The following is a 13,421-nucleotide window of genomic DNA, read 5'->3' as shown; positions in this document are numbered from 1 at the left end:
TGGTATCCTGAAACTTTCAGCTGTGTCCCTGGTCCAACACTCCTGAATTAAATGGATCACCTCCTCAGTATGCAGTCCAGTTCTCCAGAGTCCTGCTAATCATCTGATTCAGGTGTGTTGAAGCAGAGGCGGATGGAAAAGATGCGTGACACTGGTCCTCAATCCCTGGAGTTGGAAACTCCTGGACTAAGTCTATTGAGTCTTACTGTATGATAGTGTGACAAATGTTCATAATTTTCAGAAATATAAATGAAAGCATCTACTGCAGATGTTATCTTTATGATCTATGTTACTGTGATGACACTACAACTGACTGAAGTTCAATATAATTATGCATGAACACTCAAGTACTCAAATTTACCTTGGTTTAGAATAGTTGAACTTGATAGTCAAATTTGTACTTTACAGAGCAAATGTTGCACTAAAGTAATGCTGTGGCAAGATATATTCCAATAAAGAAACAGTGTTCACATATTATGATCATGTCCATTTGGAAAAAGCACTTTTAGCTCATCTTAGTATAAGAACAACATATTATCCCACCGGTCACAATTGTGACCGATCATAAAACACACTTTTTCATATATTTTTCCACAATTTTTAAAATTATTTCCCCTTGAATAGTTCAAAGGGCTATCAATGACATCTGATTTTAATATTTTCATGTCTGGGAAAAATKTGGCATTAAATGGGTTAAGACGTGGTTTTCCTTTTCATTTTCTTTCTTTCTTCTTTTTCTCTCTCTTTTTTTTAGCATTTCTACAAGTCAATTCAAATACCCAAGAATATACCCACTTGAGATGAATCCTTGAYGTCACAGACYTTTCTGACTCACGGTGCGATGAATGAAGTGCGTTTTCTAGCGTCATRATGAAAATGGGSACAAAATGCAAAGCCATTTACTTCGCTCTCTAAAAAAAAAAMMAAAMAAAAAAACAAACAACATCAAGCAAAACATYGTAAAYATGCCAGAAAAAAACACACTGAACGGAAAATCTAATTTCATTACAAATCAGTCACTATTTTGYTTATTTRCTRGGCAGCTTTTGCCGTTTTGTGGTCTCTCCAAAGCTGTTTTGATGGAGTAATCACAGTTTGTACAGACACATGCTCCTACAGTCAATTAGAGAGCTCTTTTAGGAAAATAAGCTGCTGACAGATACATTCCCAGCACCTGCCAAAATAATCACAGAGTGCTGGTGTGGATCACTAACAGCTACAACCTAAACAGATATGCAATTGGCATTTTATCCTGTGAGACCATCTAACCTTATTTAAAAATACTTACCAAGACATTTTATTAGCTGGTCAGGTGTAGGACCGGTGGGTTATTTTCTTTGTTTTGTTTTTAACAACAGTGGTTATAGCAGACTGCATGTGCTTTTGTATATTTATGAAATCTGGGTGTATAATGACACATTCAGTGTGCGASAAGACARCACATTACAAAAGGCCTTAGTGAAGAAAACCAGATTTTTGCAATATGTTTGGAGAAAAAGCTCATGCAACTGAGTGTTTCCAGTCACCTTGGTAGGTAATCTTTATTTCAGGACTTTCTCAACACAAGCAAACGCACAAAAAATATTTACTTTCTTATCTTAATAAGAGGCTCAGACAAAAACTCAGGTTATTAACCACAGTCATGTCATATCACCCTCATATCCACTCTTAATCAGAAGTTAGTACTAAATACTCCAGATCAGGTCAAATACTGAAAGCAGAGATGCATCCTTGGATGATGTTTTCTGAGACCGATTTCATGGGGAAACATGGTTTAGCTATAAAATATAGAATTTTTATAACCTTAGCAAAATTTTATATTCACTCTGTCCAGTAGTCATAAAATAATTCCATAGTATATACATATTTACACTCAGATGTTTATTACTGAGCACTGCTTGTCAGCTGGCTGAAAAAATGCTCCAGGAAATAAATGGAGTGCTATTTGTGATAARAATGGGTAAATGGCCTGTACTTGTATTGTGTTTCATTAAGTCCAGAGAATCCCACCGTGGTTAAGTTCTTGCTGTTTTAGATATGCATTTGGCGATCCATTTTAAACAGCACACAGCAAACTGGCTACATATATTTCTGCCTTGCTATTTAAAATCAGATAGGGTTTTATCTTTTTTTGCTTCAAATCTATTTGAATGCACAGACACAGAGAGAAACCGTGCTGCCTTTACAAGGTCAGGTGGTTTATTTGCATCTGAAATCAGGCCCCTTCTGACGCCCTGAGATGTGCTTCCATCAAACTTATACAGTGAATGTTTTGTCCACTTGTTGCATCTGTTCAGTACCCACCTTGAACTTCATTTTGGGATCCAGGTGGGTGTTGTGTTTCTGCTCCAGCTCGGTGCCACTACAGACTCGAGTGTTGYCCTATATTAAACCTGTACAAGCAAATGAGATGGGTGTCTTAAAGTAATCAAATCACATTTGGAGCTCATATTTTCTGCCTATTTCATACCAGTACGGACCGCAAGTAAAAATCTTTAATGGGACACTGCCAATGCATTATTGCACAACAGGCTTCTGTTTGATCATTCAACCACTAACCACACACGGATTGTGTGAACACTAAACAAATGCAAGACACAATATCCAATCACCCTGCATTCCCCACATATACAAATGTGCGTCTCTTGTTTTAGCACCTCATTTGGTACAGAGCGTTTAACTCACAGGCGATGCGATTCGCAGCGACAGCATCATATGCAACTGGAGGCGCGACGGGTACCAGCCAGTGAATTTACATTTAGGCTGACAGTGGCCTGGCTCCAAGAGTCATGTTGGTGATAGTGTAGCGGCGATACGGACCCCCTCCAATTCCACCACCTGTCACAGCCGAGGCTTATTGGAAGCTATTAGAATTCATGGAGGAGAGTTTTATCATTGTGGGTAATGGAGTGGAAGAGACATGCTGATTTGATGCAAATGTCAACAACATCCTATTCTYTTAGCGTGAGAGTGAATTGACACTGTCAATCATATTTGTTTCCATGGCAACTGTAAAGAGTAACTGGAGCTTGTGCGCTGAGCGACCCAGATGTTTATCTGCATCGGGACGCAGCTGATGTGATGCTTGCTTTCGTAACGTCCAGGGTCCCCAAAACAAAAAAAAAAGATTAGCAAAGACGGCAATGAAAACTTGCTTTGATTTAAGAACTTTGGTCTAAATATAAAAATGTTTTATTCCAACTACACGTAGATTGTTTCAACTTCAACATGAGGAAAAAGAACACCTGAGCGACACGCTGCAGTTTGTTCACATTTTCTGAAATACATGCACAGTTTCTATTGAAGAGGAACAACACACCTCTTTTGTGGTATGGTGAGAAAAGAAAGCTAAAGGCAATATTTAACAAYGGATTACGCTCCAATACTTACAGAATTTTGAGGTTTAGCAAACGTCACACAAATTAGACGTTGTGCCTACATGATTGTGTTTTAGTTTTAATACCGACCAAACGAAAAGTCGCATTAGATACGCTACTTTTATTTGTATTTTTAAAAAAATAATAATTTAGGTAATGACAACATGTAAAAACATTTTAAATTTTTTTTGACAAACGCATCCATGCTATGAAAATGCTTTCCCCTGAGAAGTGTTACTTCTTGTCCCATATTTCTAATTATATAATCACATCCCTAAACATGGGTTTGTTCAGACATACGGTGTCTCTYATGTCCCCCATGCGAACCCTTTGGGTTTTGCTATGTAGAGCACCAAATGAGATCATGTCTCATATGGAGGGGATAAGCCTCAGAGAGGAGAGCAACACAATACATTTCAAGAGAGGGCGCTGCTGAAATTTGTTTTGGGTTTGTGATACTCTGTATCTCTACTCCAGGGAGTAAAATGTATTATCCATCCTGAGTACAAATATGAAAAAATGTTTTATTCAAAACTAAATAAGCAAATAYTATTATCAAAAATTATTTCATAAATACTCCAGCAAATAAATAAATATCCCCATGAAATAAAAGCAAAAAATAAAATAATCAGCAATATATCTATTTTTAAATAGGAAGGTTATTTTGTCAATCACAGATTTATTTATTTATGAAGATTAATAACTGTTTTCTGAGTCTCACTTTTAAGTATTTCAAGGACATTTACTTTTAACTCTGATTTTATTTTACGCTATTTTCAAAATAAGTGTCACAAAATAGCACACCATTATGAATTAATGAATGAAACACATAAAAAATGAAATAAATGCACAAATAAATCCTRAAATAAATGTTAATGTTGAATGAAATGGCTCTGCTTATACAAATTGTATATTCAGACATTCGAAATAATTTACACAAAAATCTGCTTGCAAACWGCAGAATAAGCTGCTCCTATCATGAAAATATTCATTTAAAAAATGGAAAGTTGCAAATATTTGGATAAATTCTTTATTCAGCTAGTGTAATCAGTTATTATGGTTTAGGATAGATGGAAAARCCCATGGATTTATTTTTTCACTTCAAAACCAACGTGAAATAATTATCCGCAACCCTTTAACCTTAYAGTAGCAAAAGAATCTACATACAGTTTTTTGGTGCTACTTTTCAAATCATTCACATTTTTAAGRATATCSTTGAGTTAAGATTTATTTTAAACTTCTTAATGTTTTGATGCTTAACCACTTTTAATCTGATCACAATATCCTCCTGAAATCAGGACATWTGGAAAAAGGCTCCTGTTTGCAGGATAGTCTTTATTTTTGCAATAGATTCATGTTTGCGGTTTTCAGCAGTACTAAGCAGACTGAAAATGATGATGAACTTCATTTCTTTGCTTGCGTCTCTGGAGACCCTGGACCAGAATAATCAGTAATGAGTTCAGTTCTTTGCGCTGGAATTGGAAAGAAATGTGAATTTGGAGTACAAGCAGACTTTTGACCTTTTTCTGGTGYAMATGAGGAGATGCAGACTTAATACTCTGTTTATCTTTGCCTATAGATTTGCTTTTGTGCATTCCCACATGCTGTTATTCAACAACATACATACAGCATAATTGAGTATGTCCGTATAGTCACGCACGCATTTCCCAGAGAACATATGCTCATTTTAATTTGCATATTTGTGCATATTGTGTGTTAGTAGCAAGCGAGAGGACAATGTCTTCTATGACGCAACAGGCAACTAATCTTCCCCATATGTAAATGCTAGACTGCTATTCAAGCAACATGCAGATGGGTTTTGGAGCTTAGGTTTTTGGCAGGATAGTGTTATAGGAAGAAATATCTAAGAATATGTTCTGTCAAGCATTTTGGTGATTAATAGTCCGTGTTGTTTCTGACAAATGTTCTCTCTGTACTGATGAAATATTGGCACTAGCTTAGATTCCATTGTACTTATCAGCAAAGGTTTGATGTTAATGTGTTGGTGTCAAGGACCAAATAAGGATGAAAATGTGGCAGAAAAAAGGGCTAAGAGAAGGTTTTGTTTTTAAAATTAAATTGTGTGTTTAAACTGTATTATTTGGCGTCGCAAAATTGAATGTGGTGGAGTTTTATCGTTTTCATCCCGCAAAATGTATTTTTTCACAATAAATAAATATAGAAATTGACTTGCATAAAAATTCATAGTGCGCATATATATTAATACATTTCTTGTGTTATGTTTTCCTCTGTAGATCACTCCGAGGTCCCACGCCACTGAGTTACACAGACGTCAAGTCTTCAGTAAGAGCATGAAGACAAGTTGCTTCCCTTCAAATTGTAGCTCAAGAAATTATGACATAACAAGGATCTGCTGCTCATCACCATAATGCTGAGACAGGCATTCTAAATCCCTCACTCCTTCTTCAGCACCCAACCCAGACCCGTATCTTTTTTTTTTGGAAGTTTTTCCTGGTTTTCCTTATCCTACAATCAAATCCTTCTTCGTCTTTGCCCTGATTATAGCCTTTGCACTCTACCCTTTTTCTTTTCGTTGACATCATGCGGCGTGCTTCCACTGTTTCAGTTCTCCTCCCTCTTATACTTTTTTCGCTCCTCTTCTTTTCCTGGTTTCCCAACATGGCCAACGGGGACTGCTGGCTCATTGAAGGAGACAAAGGCTACGTTTGGCTAGCTATATGCAGTCAGAACCAGCCTCCCTATGAGACTATCCCCCAGCACATCAACAACACAGTCCATGACTTGAGGCTGAACGAAAACAAGCTGAAAGCCGTGCTTTTCAGTTCCATGTACCGATTCACGAACTTGACCGACCTAAACTTAACCAAGAATGAAATCAGCTATATTGAGGACGGCGCTTTTGCAGGACAAGCCAATTTACAGGTGATTAAAAAAATATATATTAAAAGCACTTTGAAGCCTATTTGGTCCGAGAGAATAAAATATTTGCTAAACTTTTAAGAAAAATCGACTAATTCTAATCTAGGAGGAAAATGTACAGAAATCAATTGTGAAGTACTTTGTTAATTAACTTTATAAATGTTTATTGAATAAAAGACACATTAAAAGCATCATGAGTAATTCCCAGTAGCGTGAGCTTAACTTTAACTGTATTATCTAAGGTGCAAACTGTTATTATTCCCATTAGTTTAGGTGTGCAGTTTAACACAAGTAAGAAAGCTACCATAATATATATAAATTTTTTTTCTCTCAGGTTCTTCAACTGGGTTACAACAAGTTGACGAATATCACTGAAGGCATGATGAGAGGACTTGGTCACATGCAGTGCCTCTTCCTACAGCACAACCTCATTGAAGTTGTTGCAAGCAATGCATTCTGGGAGTGCCCCAGTCTCAGCAGCATTGACCTGTCGTCCAACAAACTCGCCCACATCGACCCGGTCACATTCACAGCTCTGAACCGCCTGATGGTATGTGAACTGGCTGCAAATCCATTCCACTGCGGTTGCGATCTTCTAGGTTTCCTGCGCTGGCTCGAATCCTTCAACAATGTGACGCACACTTATGATCGCCTYCAGTGTGAAACACCAAGGGAAATATACGGCTACCCCTTACTGAGTTCTTTTTCTTCAAGTCACAGTGGCCGCAATGCCAAAAACATTTTGAACCATCGCTGCAAGGATGGTGTAATGATTCCAGGTATGACGTCTCTGCCACCAGATATCGACGGTCCTTCTGGGATTGGGCCGGACATGTTTGGTGGTGTCGGGCCATACTACCAACCCACCCCATCGTCTTCATCCACAGACGACAGCCTGAGCCCGAGCATTAAGCTCCAACATGTCTCTTCGTCGTCAGCCTCTGTCATTATAAAAATTCCAAGGCCGTTCAGCAAAATGTATATTCTTACACAATACAACTACTCAATGGCATCTGATGTCACCAATTTGAAACTGATGATACAAAAAATAACTCTCGACAAGCTTAGACCTAGCAATAATTACACCTTCTGTGTATGCTCTGTCCGTAACTCTCAGCGTTATAACCACACCTGTCTCCAGTTTACCACGCGAGGCCAAAATCGGGACGATATGCTCCCCACTCCCTCAACCACTACTCACTACATAATGACCATTGTAGGCTGCCTTTTCGGCATGCTCATTGTCATAGGAATTGTCTACTACTGTCTTCGTAAAAAACGAATGCATGACGAGAAGAGAAAGTCCATCTCCGTGAAAAAAACTATTCTTGAAATGCGCTACGGACCAGAGGTGGCAGCAGCAGTAGCAAATGATCCATCGGCAGTCCAAAAGCTTCAGGAGCAGTCCAGGGAGCATCACCAGTATCAGCATCACCATGGTGGAAAACTGTCCACGTCCTCCAGCTCTGGACTGCTACATTCTGCAAACACTACCTCCTCAAGGCTTTCCTCTATCCCTCAAGTGGAAAAGATGGCCTCGGCTTTCTCCGAAGCAATGGCTACAAGTAAAGGAAACTACATGGATGTGAGAACTGGAGGGGCTGGGATGGAAAGAGTGGGGGACGGTGGCCATGGCGGGAGAAGGGGCGACGACCTGAGGGACGACGACGGAACCGATCTTGGCGATGATTCAGATGACGACGGGCACGGCTCCGCCTCGGAGATTTCTACCATTGCCATGGAGGTGGACAAAGTTAACCAAATTATTAACAACTGTATTGATGCCCTTAAACTTGATGCAGCAGCAGTTGCTGCTTCAGGCACCTCGACTAGCCACACAGCTTCTAACAATCCCACCTCCCCACCGCCCACCAGCACCTCCTCCCTTACCCGTGGCCTAATCCCAGGAGCGACAGAGACGTGTCAGGTCATTGCTCCAAACAAAATACCGCCTCCTCCGCCCCTGCCTGCACTAAACACCCCTCTCTCTGAGCGACCAGGGATCACTGGCGGGGGCTTCGTTGTCTCTCCCCCGTACAGGCACCCTCCCCCAGCCTCAGCTGCACGTCCCATTCAACGGCAAATGAGTGCAGATGCAGCTGTTGTTATGGCAAATGCTGTCAAAAAACAGAGCAGCACCACATCTTGTGGCTCCACAGGTCGAGACAGGGAACGTGGAGGAACTCGAGTGTACAGTCTGGACGTTCCTGAACCAAGAAGCCCGGATGCCTGTAACCAACAACAGCCGCAGTACCCAGACCGAGCCAGTCCTGTGGGATGTGGGGAGCCGCTGGAGAGACTGCCTTTAGTAGGGAGTGGGAGCTGTGGAGGAGGGGGTGGTGGTTGCGACAGTGGTGGTGTTGGTGCCCAACATCCGGACAGCCAGAAGTCACATCATTACCATCAGCAACAGCAGATACAGCAGCAGCAGCAGCAGCTGGACGTGCAGCAGGACTACCACTGCTCGGAGCACCGCCACTCTGTCCCAGCTCTTTACTACCAAGGGTCCCACCATGGCTCCCCAGCCCAGCGGGTTTCTTTTCTAAAACCCCTGACACGATCCCGCAGGGACGCAGCATCCTATTCCCAGCTTTCCCCTGCCCGCCAACACTCCAGTTACTCTGGATACTCTTCTAGCCCAGAATACTCATCGGAGAGCTCGCTGCGCATCTGGGAGCGCTTTCGTCCGTACCGAAAAGGGCCTCGCGACGAGGCCTGTTACGTGACAGCTGGAAATGCTCTTCGAAAGAAGGTGCAGTTTGCTAAAGGCGAGGACCTGCATGACATCCTTGATTATTGGAAGGGTGTCTCTGCTCAGCAGAAGTTGTAACTGGGAACGGAAGTTAAGCAGAGGTGGAAATTGAGTTTTGGTACTTTTTATCCTGATAAGCCCGTGGGCCAGAGAAACCATTTGAAGTTTATTGAGGGGAAAAATGTAGGACAAATTTTTCCCATGGGCTTGTTTTTTTTTTTTCTTTCTTGTTTTTGGCATGCTAGGTGTATAGGATATTGTGCTACAAGCAAGTACTGTGAAACTGTGCCTGGGAATTGGACATTCATTACAGTGCTTTTTTGAAGTTTTTTTTAACACTTCATTGTAGCATTTTTTCCCCTTTTTTTTGGTGTTTGTGTGTTTCGTTTATTATACAGGGAACAAATGCCTACTGTGTAATTTAGTACTCTTTCAAGTGATCATGTTTTGTGATCCTATGGACCATTTTTTTAAATCAGTGCCATGTTTCATCTCAAGCTTTAAGCTTATTTGATCCTAGATGTTCCTGTTGTGTATCAGAGTTTACATTCATTTCAGCTTTTAAATGATAGGTGATGCGGAAAGTATGGAATGAAGACCCTGTTTTGCAAATTCAAAGATTGGTGAAAAATCTGCACAATACAGTGTTGCACTCTTTCCTCTCTTTCAAGCATTTGTTGCAATGAAAAAAATAGATCATTTGCATTCAAATGCTGACATGAAATTATCAGGTCAAAATTAACTATTAAGTTGTGTGAATTTGGAGAGAGATGAGAAAAAGTAGGGGTTTTGTTCGAAGCATCAAACATGTTTCCATTTAACACTTTTACATGGTTTAGTGAGTGAAATGATCAAAGAACAAACTTTTTTTTTTTTGTAAAAATAATGATTATTCATCATTCATAAGGGGTGTGACAATACATCCATCTCAAGTCTTGAGAACAAAATGAAACTAACTTTTTTAGGAAAACTAAGGCTATTGTTCACACAAACGGAAAATGAGACCCAAATCCGATTTTTGACCCAAATGCAACCCATATCTGACTTTTACAAGCCAAATTCAAGTCTTTTCACCCCCCAAAATGTCTGATTGGTGCCACTAAGCCACATATGTATCTGACAAAGTCTGCTGTCAGAACTGTCATGCCGCGTTCTGTCTGACCTCTGTGTCACTGATTTAAGACATGCATCATAATTCTGCGCCAGAAGAAGCCAGACTTCAACAAGCAGTGATGACACTGGATGAAGCTAATCAATGGAAATGCAGTGACAACACCGTCACCTCCCATTTCGCCGCAACTTAAAAATTGATCTATAGTGTGCTCCTGTGTGATGTGTACATTTTTCTGCACATGTGGATTGCTGTAGGGTCTCAGCTGCTCACACAGGAACTTGATTGCATTTAATTAGTAATAAGAACAAGCAAAAACACATTTTAGGAAAGGAATGGAATTAAGCATCAAGATACTATGTGTGAACGTAGCCTTAGATTTCTGTTGTCTTCCCTATCAAATGCAGGTTTTGCAAATCACAATCTGATGTAAAGAAATTATAATCAGTGCAGAGTATCTCAGTCTAAGTTGGACGCGAGTCAATATGATAACATTTTGATGATTGTCTTAGTCCAAGGTTGACTTTATGCCCAAACAAGCATTGAAAGTCCATCTTTCTAGTGTTTTCACCCATACAGTGTAGGCTTTTATTAATTTATTTCCTGCGTTTTAATATTTGAACTAAGTATTTTAGATTTTGAAGCAGGAATGATCAAGTTAAGTCCAGAGTCACCAGAAAAAGTGACGTTGCCCTTTAGTTTCACACCAATAGGAAGTTGTCATGTCAACTTCAGCATCTACAGCAGCTATGGCTAACTTTTCTTTGTTTTACCAGGTATTCCAAATGCTACTAAATAAATGAAGATTTCTCCAATGTTTTTGTGGCCTTGTGTTAACTGGCCATAACAGCAGGAAGTTCATAACCCTGTCTGGGCTACTCAAGAACTGCTTCTTTTCTTACTTTAAAATAAGGGTCTCAAACATCGATAACACAGGCTGTCAAGTGTAAAGCAGTCACCTTTGCATCCAGGGCTTATAACAGCAGCTTAGATTCACTTCACCAGGAGAAGTTCTGACCTGGATGGAAATGGATTTAGCTCCGTGAGCCATTTTTATGTCCTGAGTTCTCATGCCACTGATAAACACCCCTTGTTGTTGAGGTTTTTTTAACACAAAATGTTTGTTATTTATAGATGAGTTTACATATCTCCCCTTGAAAACTGTTATACTCCCCACCGACCAAAAAAGACCAAAAACATGTGAGTGAAAGAAATGCAATCGGAAGATGACGTACAAACAATATTTCTGAGTACAGGAGAAATGTACATAGGTTATAAACTTGTAATGTTGGAGAGTATCGTTTAATATGAGCATGACGTTACATTCCAAACTCTTTGTCAAACATTCAAAATGAACGAGGCACAGTAGGAAAGGGTGCTTATGATTACTGCCAATGTGTTTATTCTGTTTCGGAAACAATCGCTATTGTCTATAAATGATAACCTAATTAACCAACTTGTGACAGGCATCTCCTCTTGCACTTTATGCCTCATAATTGTGTATGTGTAGCTGTGTGGTACACAGTGGTCATTGTAAGGAAGTGTCGGCATGCCTCGTCAGATAATATCTTATATGCCCAAACAGGCTTAAATTAATATCTTTTTTTTTTTTTTCCCTGTGTCTGGTTGTCTCAGTCTGAGCAACAATAGATTATTAATGGCATGTACAAATGTACATATGTCATACAAGTTCGTGGTACTTTTTGTCATACTTCGGACATCACAGTGCTGTGATGATTCACAAATGTACTGTGCTTGTTTTTTTTTTTTTTGGTAACAGCCATCTGTGGACCTTTCCTCAGATTTTTGGGCAAATTAACCCTTTTCATAATCTGCAATTTGTGTCACTAGCCTGGATTTAGAAAAAAAAAAGTGTAGTTATTCAGCCATCGAGGACRTTCTGTGAAAGTTTTTTTAGCTGCTATGTTTTTAACATTCTTCTAAGGTTRTCTTTTACCGACTTCCCACCTTACCTGCCCCCTTGGGTAAAGTGGGATGTTGGTATGAGAGGAGGTAATGATCTGTTATGCAGGCACACATGAGCAGTATTTTCTGGATTGTTTTAAGTGTTGAACTTTTGCAGTTGACCTTCAGCATTATACTTATTCTGGTGAGTAAATGCAAGGTTAACAGAAAATATGCAAAAGCATGTCCATGTATCTCCGTACCGATCTCATTCTCGTTTTATTTCTTTAAACAGTGGTTACCTTGCACTTTTTTCTACCAATTTTGCATTTGTGAGGTGTTAAGAAGAAGCATCTCTTTGATATTCCAAATTCAGACATGAGAGGTGGAAACACCAAAACAAAATTCATGTTTCAAATGTGGCTTTGTCGGTGCTGGAATATCCCGTCCCGTCCCGAGTGCCACATTTCTAGCGTAGACCACCGTTTTATGATCATTGAGATGTTTCAGCTTTTGTTTCTTTCCAATCATCTCAAGTAAAAAAAACAAAACACCATTTTCAAGGAACACAAGATACTTTTATCAAACCCCTGGATAATTTACTCGCTTCGTCTTTCGCTGATATTTTTGGAGCATTTTATCAAACAGGGGAAATTTGGTCTATTTCCTCTATTCACTGCAGTTTCAACTGCCAAAACCAGTTTACAGAAATGGACTCTGATGGTAAAACAGCAAACGTTCAGGATAAGAATGACGGCTTCATCTCAGCAGCCATTCATGTTCATTTTTCAAAATACACACAAAAAAATGTGACCGAAAATGTTGTTTGTATTTTCATGAATAACAACTGAATTCATACATTTCTATTTTATTAACATATATATATGTATATCAATGTGTTTTCAGGAAATAGACTTTCAGGTGTAAGATGTTTCAACTACTCTTCTGCTCTGACTCTATTAAAACATTTGCTTTAACTTACAATGAAGCATTCACAATCCTATTTCAATGTCGGGGTGTGAGTTGTTTTTTTTTTCCAATAAAAAAATCAGAGAAACTATAGGTTATTGTCTTTAAAGAGAAATCAAAATGTAGGTACCGTCAACAATGCAAGCAAAAAAAATTACAAGAMCGGTATAACAGAGACTCTTTTTCTTCCTTCATGTACATTCTTGTACTCTATAGACTTGGACTCATATGAGGATTTTATACCAAKATGATTTTCTAGAGCTTGTGGTAGATCAAACTCACTCCAATAAATARTTTCTCCACACCTAGAAAATCAGCACAGAGTCMCGTCTCTAAAACAGTTCTACATGTTTAACCCTCCCTCTGTAGTTTTCTGAAATTCTGTATGGGATTGCAGTTTAGCCTC

At 39.4% G+C, this 13,421-nt stretch overlaps 1 protein-coding gene across 2 annotated transcripts in view; it reads left to right on the top strand.

Moving 5' to 3' along the window:
• Positions 1-13,095, top strand: part of elfn2b (extracellular leucine-rich repeat and fibronectin type III domain containing 2b) — a 72,020-nt gene extending 58,925 nt beyond the window's left edge. For both annotated transcript variants that reach the window (XM_017306335.1, XM_008415802.2), the window contains exons 2-3: positions 5,633-6,281; positions 6,613-13,095. In XM_017306335.1, the coding sequence (XP_017161824.1) occupies positions 5,940-6,281; positions 6,613-9,108 (2,838 nt within the window). In that variant the 5' untranslated portion in view covers positions 5,633-5,939 and the 3' untranslated portion in view covers positions 9,109-13,095. The remainder of the gene's footprint in view (positions 1-5,632; positions 6,282-6,612) is intronic.
• Positions 13,096-13,421: the final 326 nt, after the last annotated feature.

Source organism: Poecilia reticulata, linkage group LG8 (assembly GCF_000633615.1).
Source record: "Poecilia reticulata strain Guanapo linkage group LG8, Guppy_female_1.0+MT, whole genome shotgun sequence".
Classification (NCBI taxonomy): Eukaryota; Metazoa; Chordata; class Actinopteri; order Cyprinodontiformes; family Poeciliidae; genus Poecilia; species Poecilia reticulata.
Note: the sequence above shows the minus strand (reverse complement) of the source record. Positions and strands in the feature narration are given on the sequence as shown.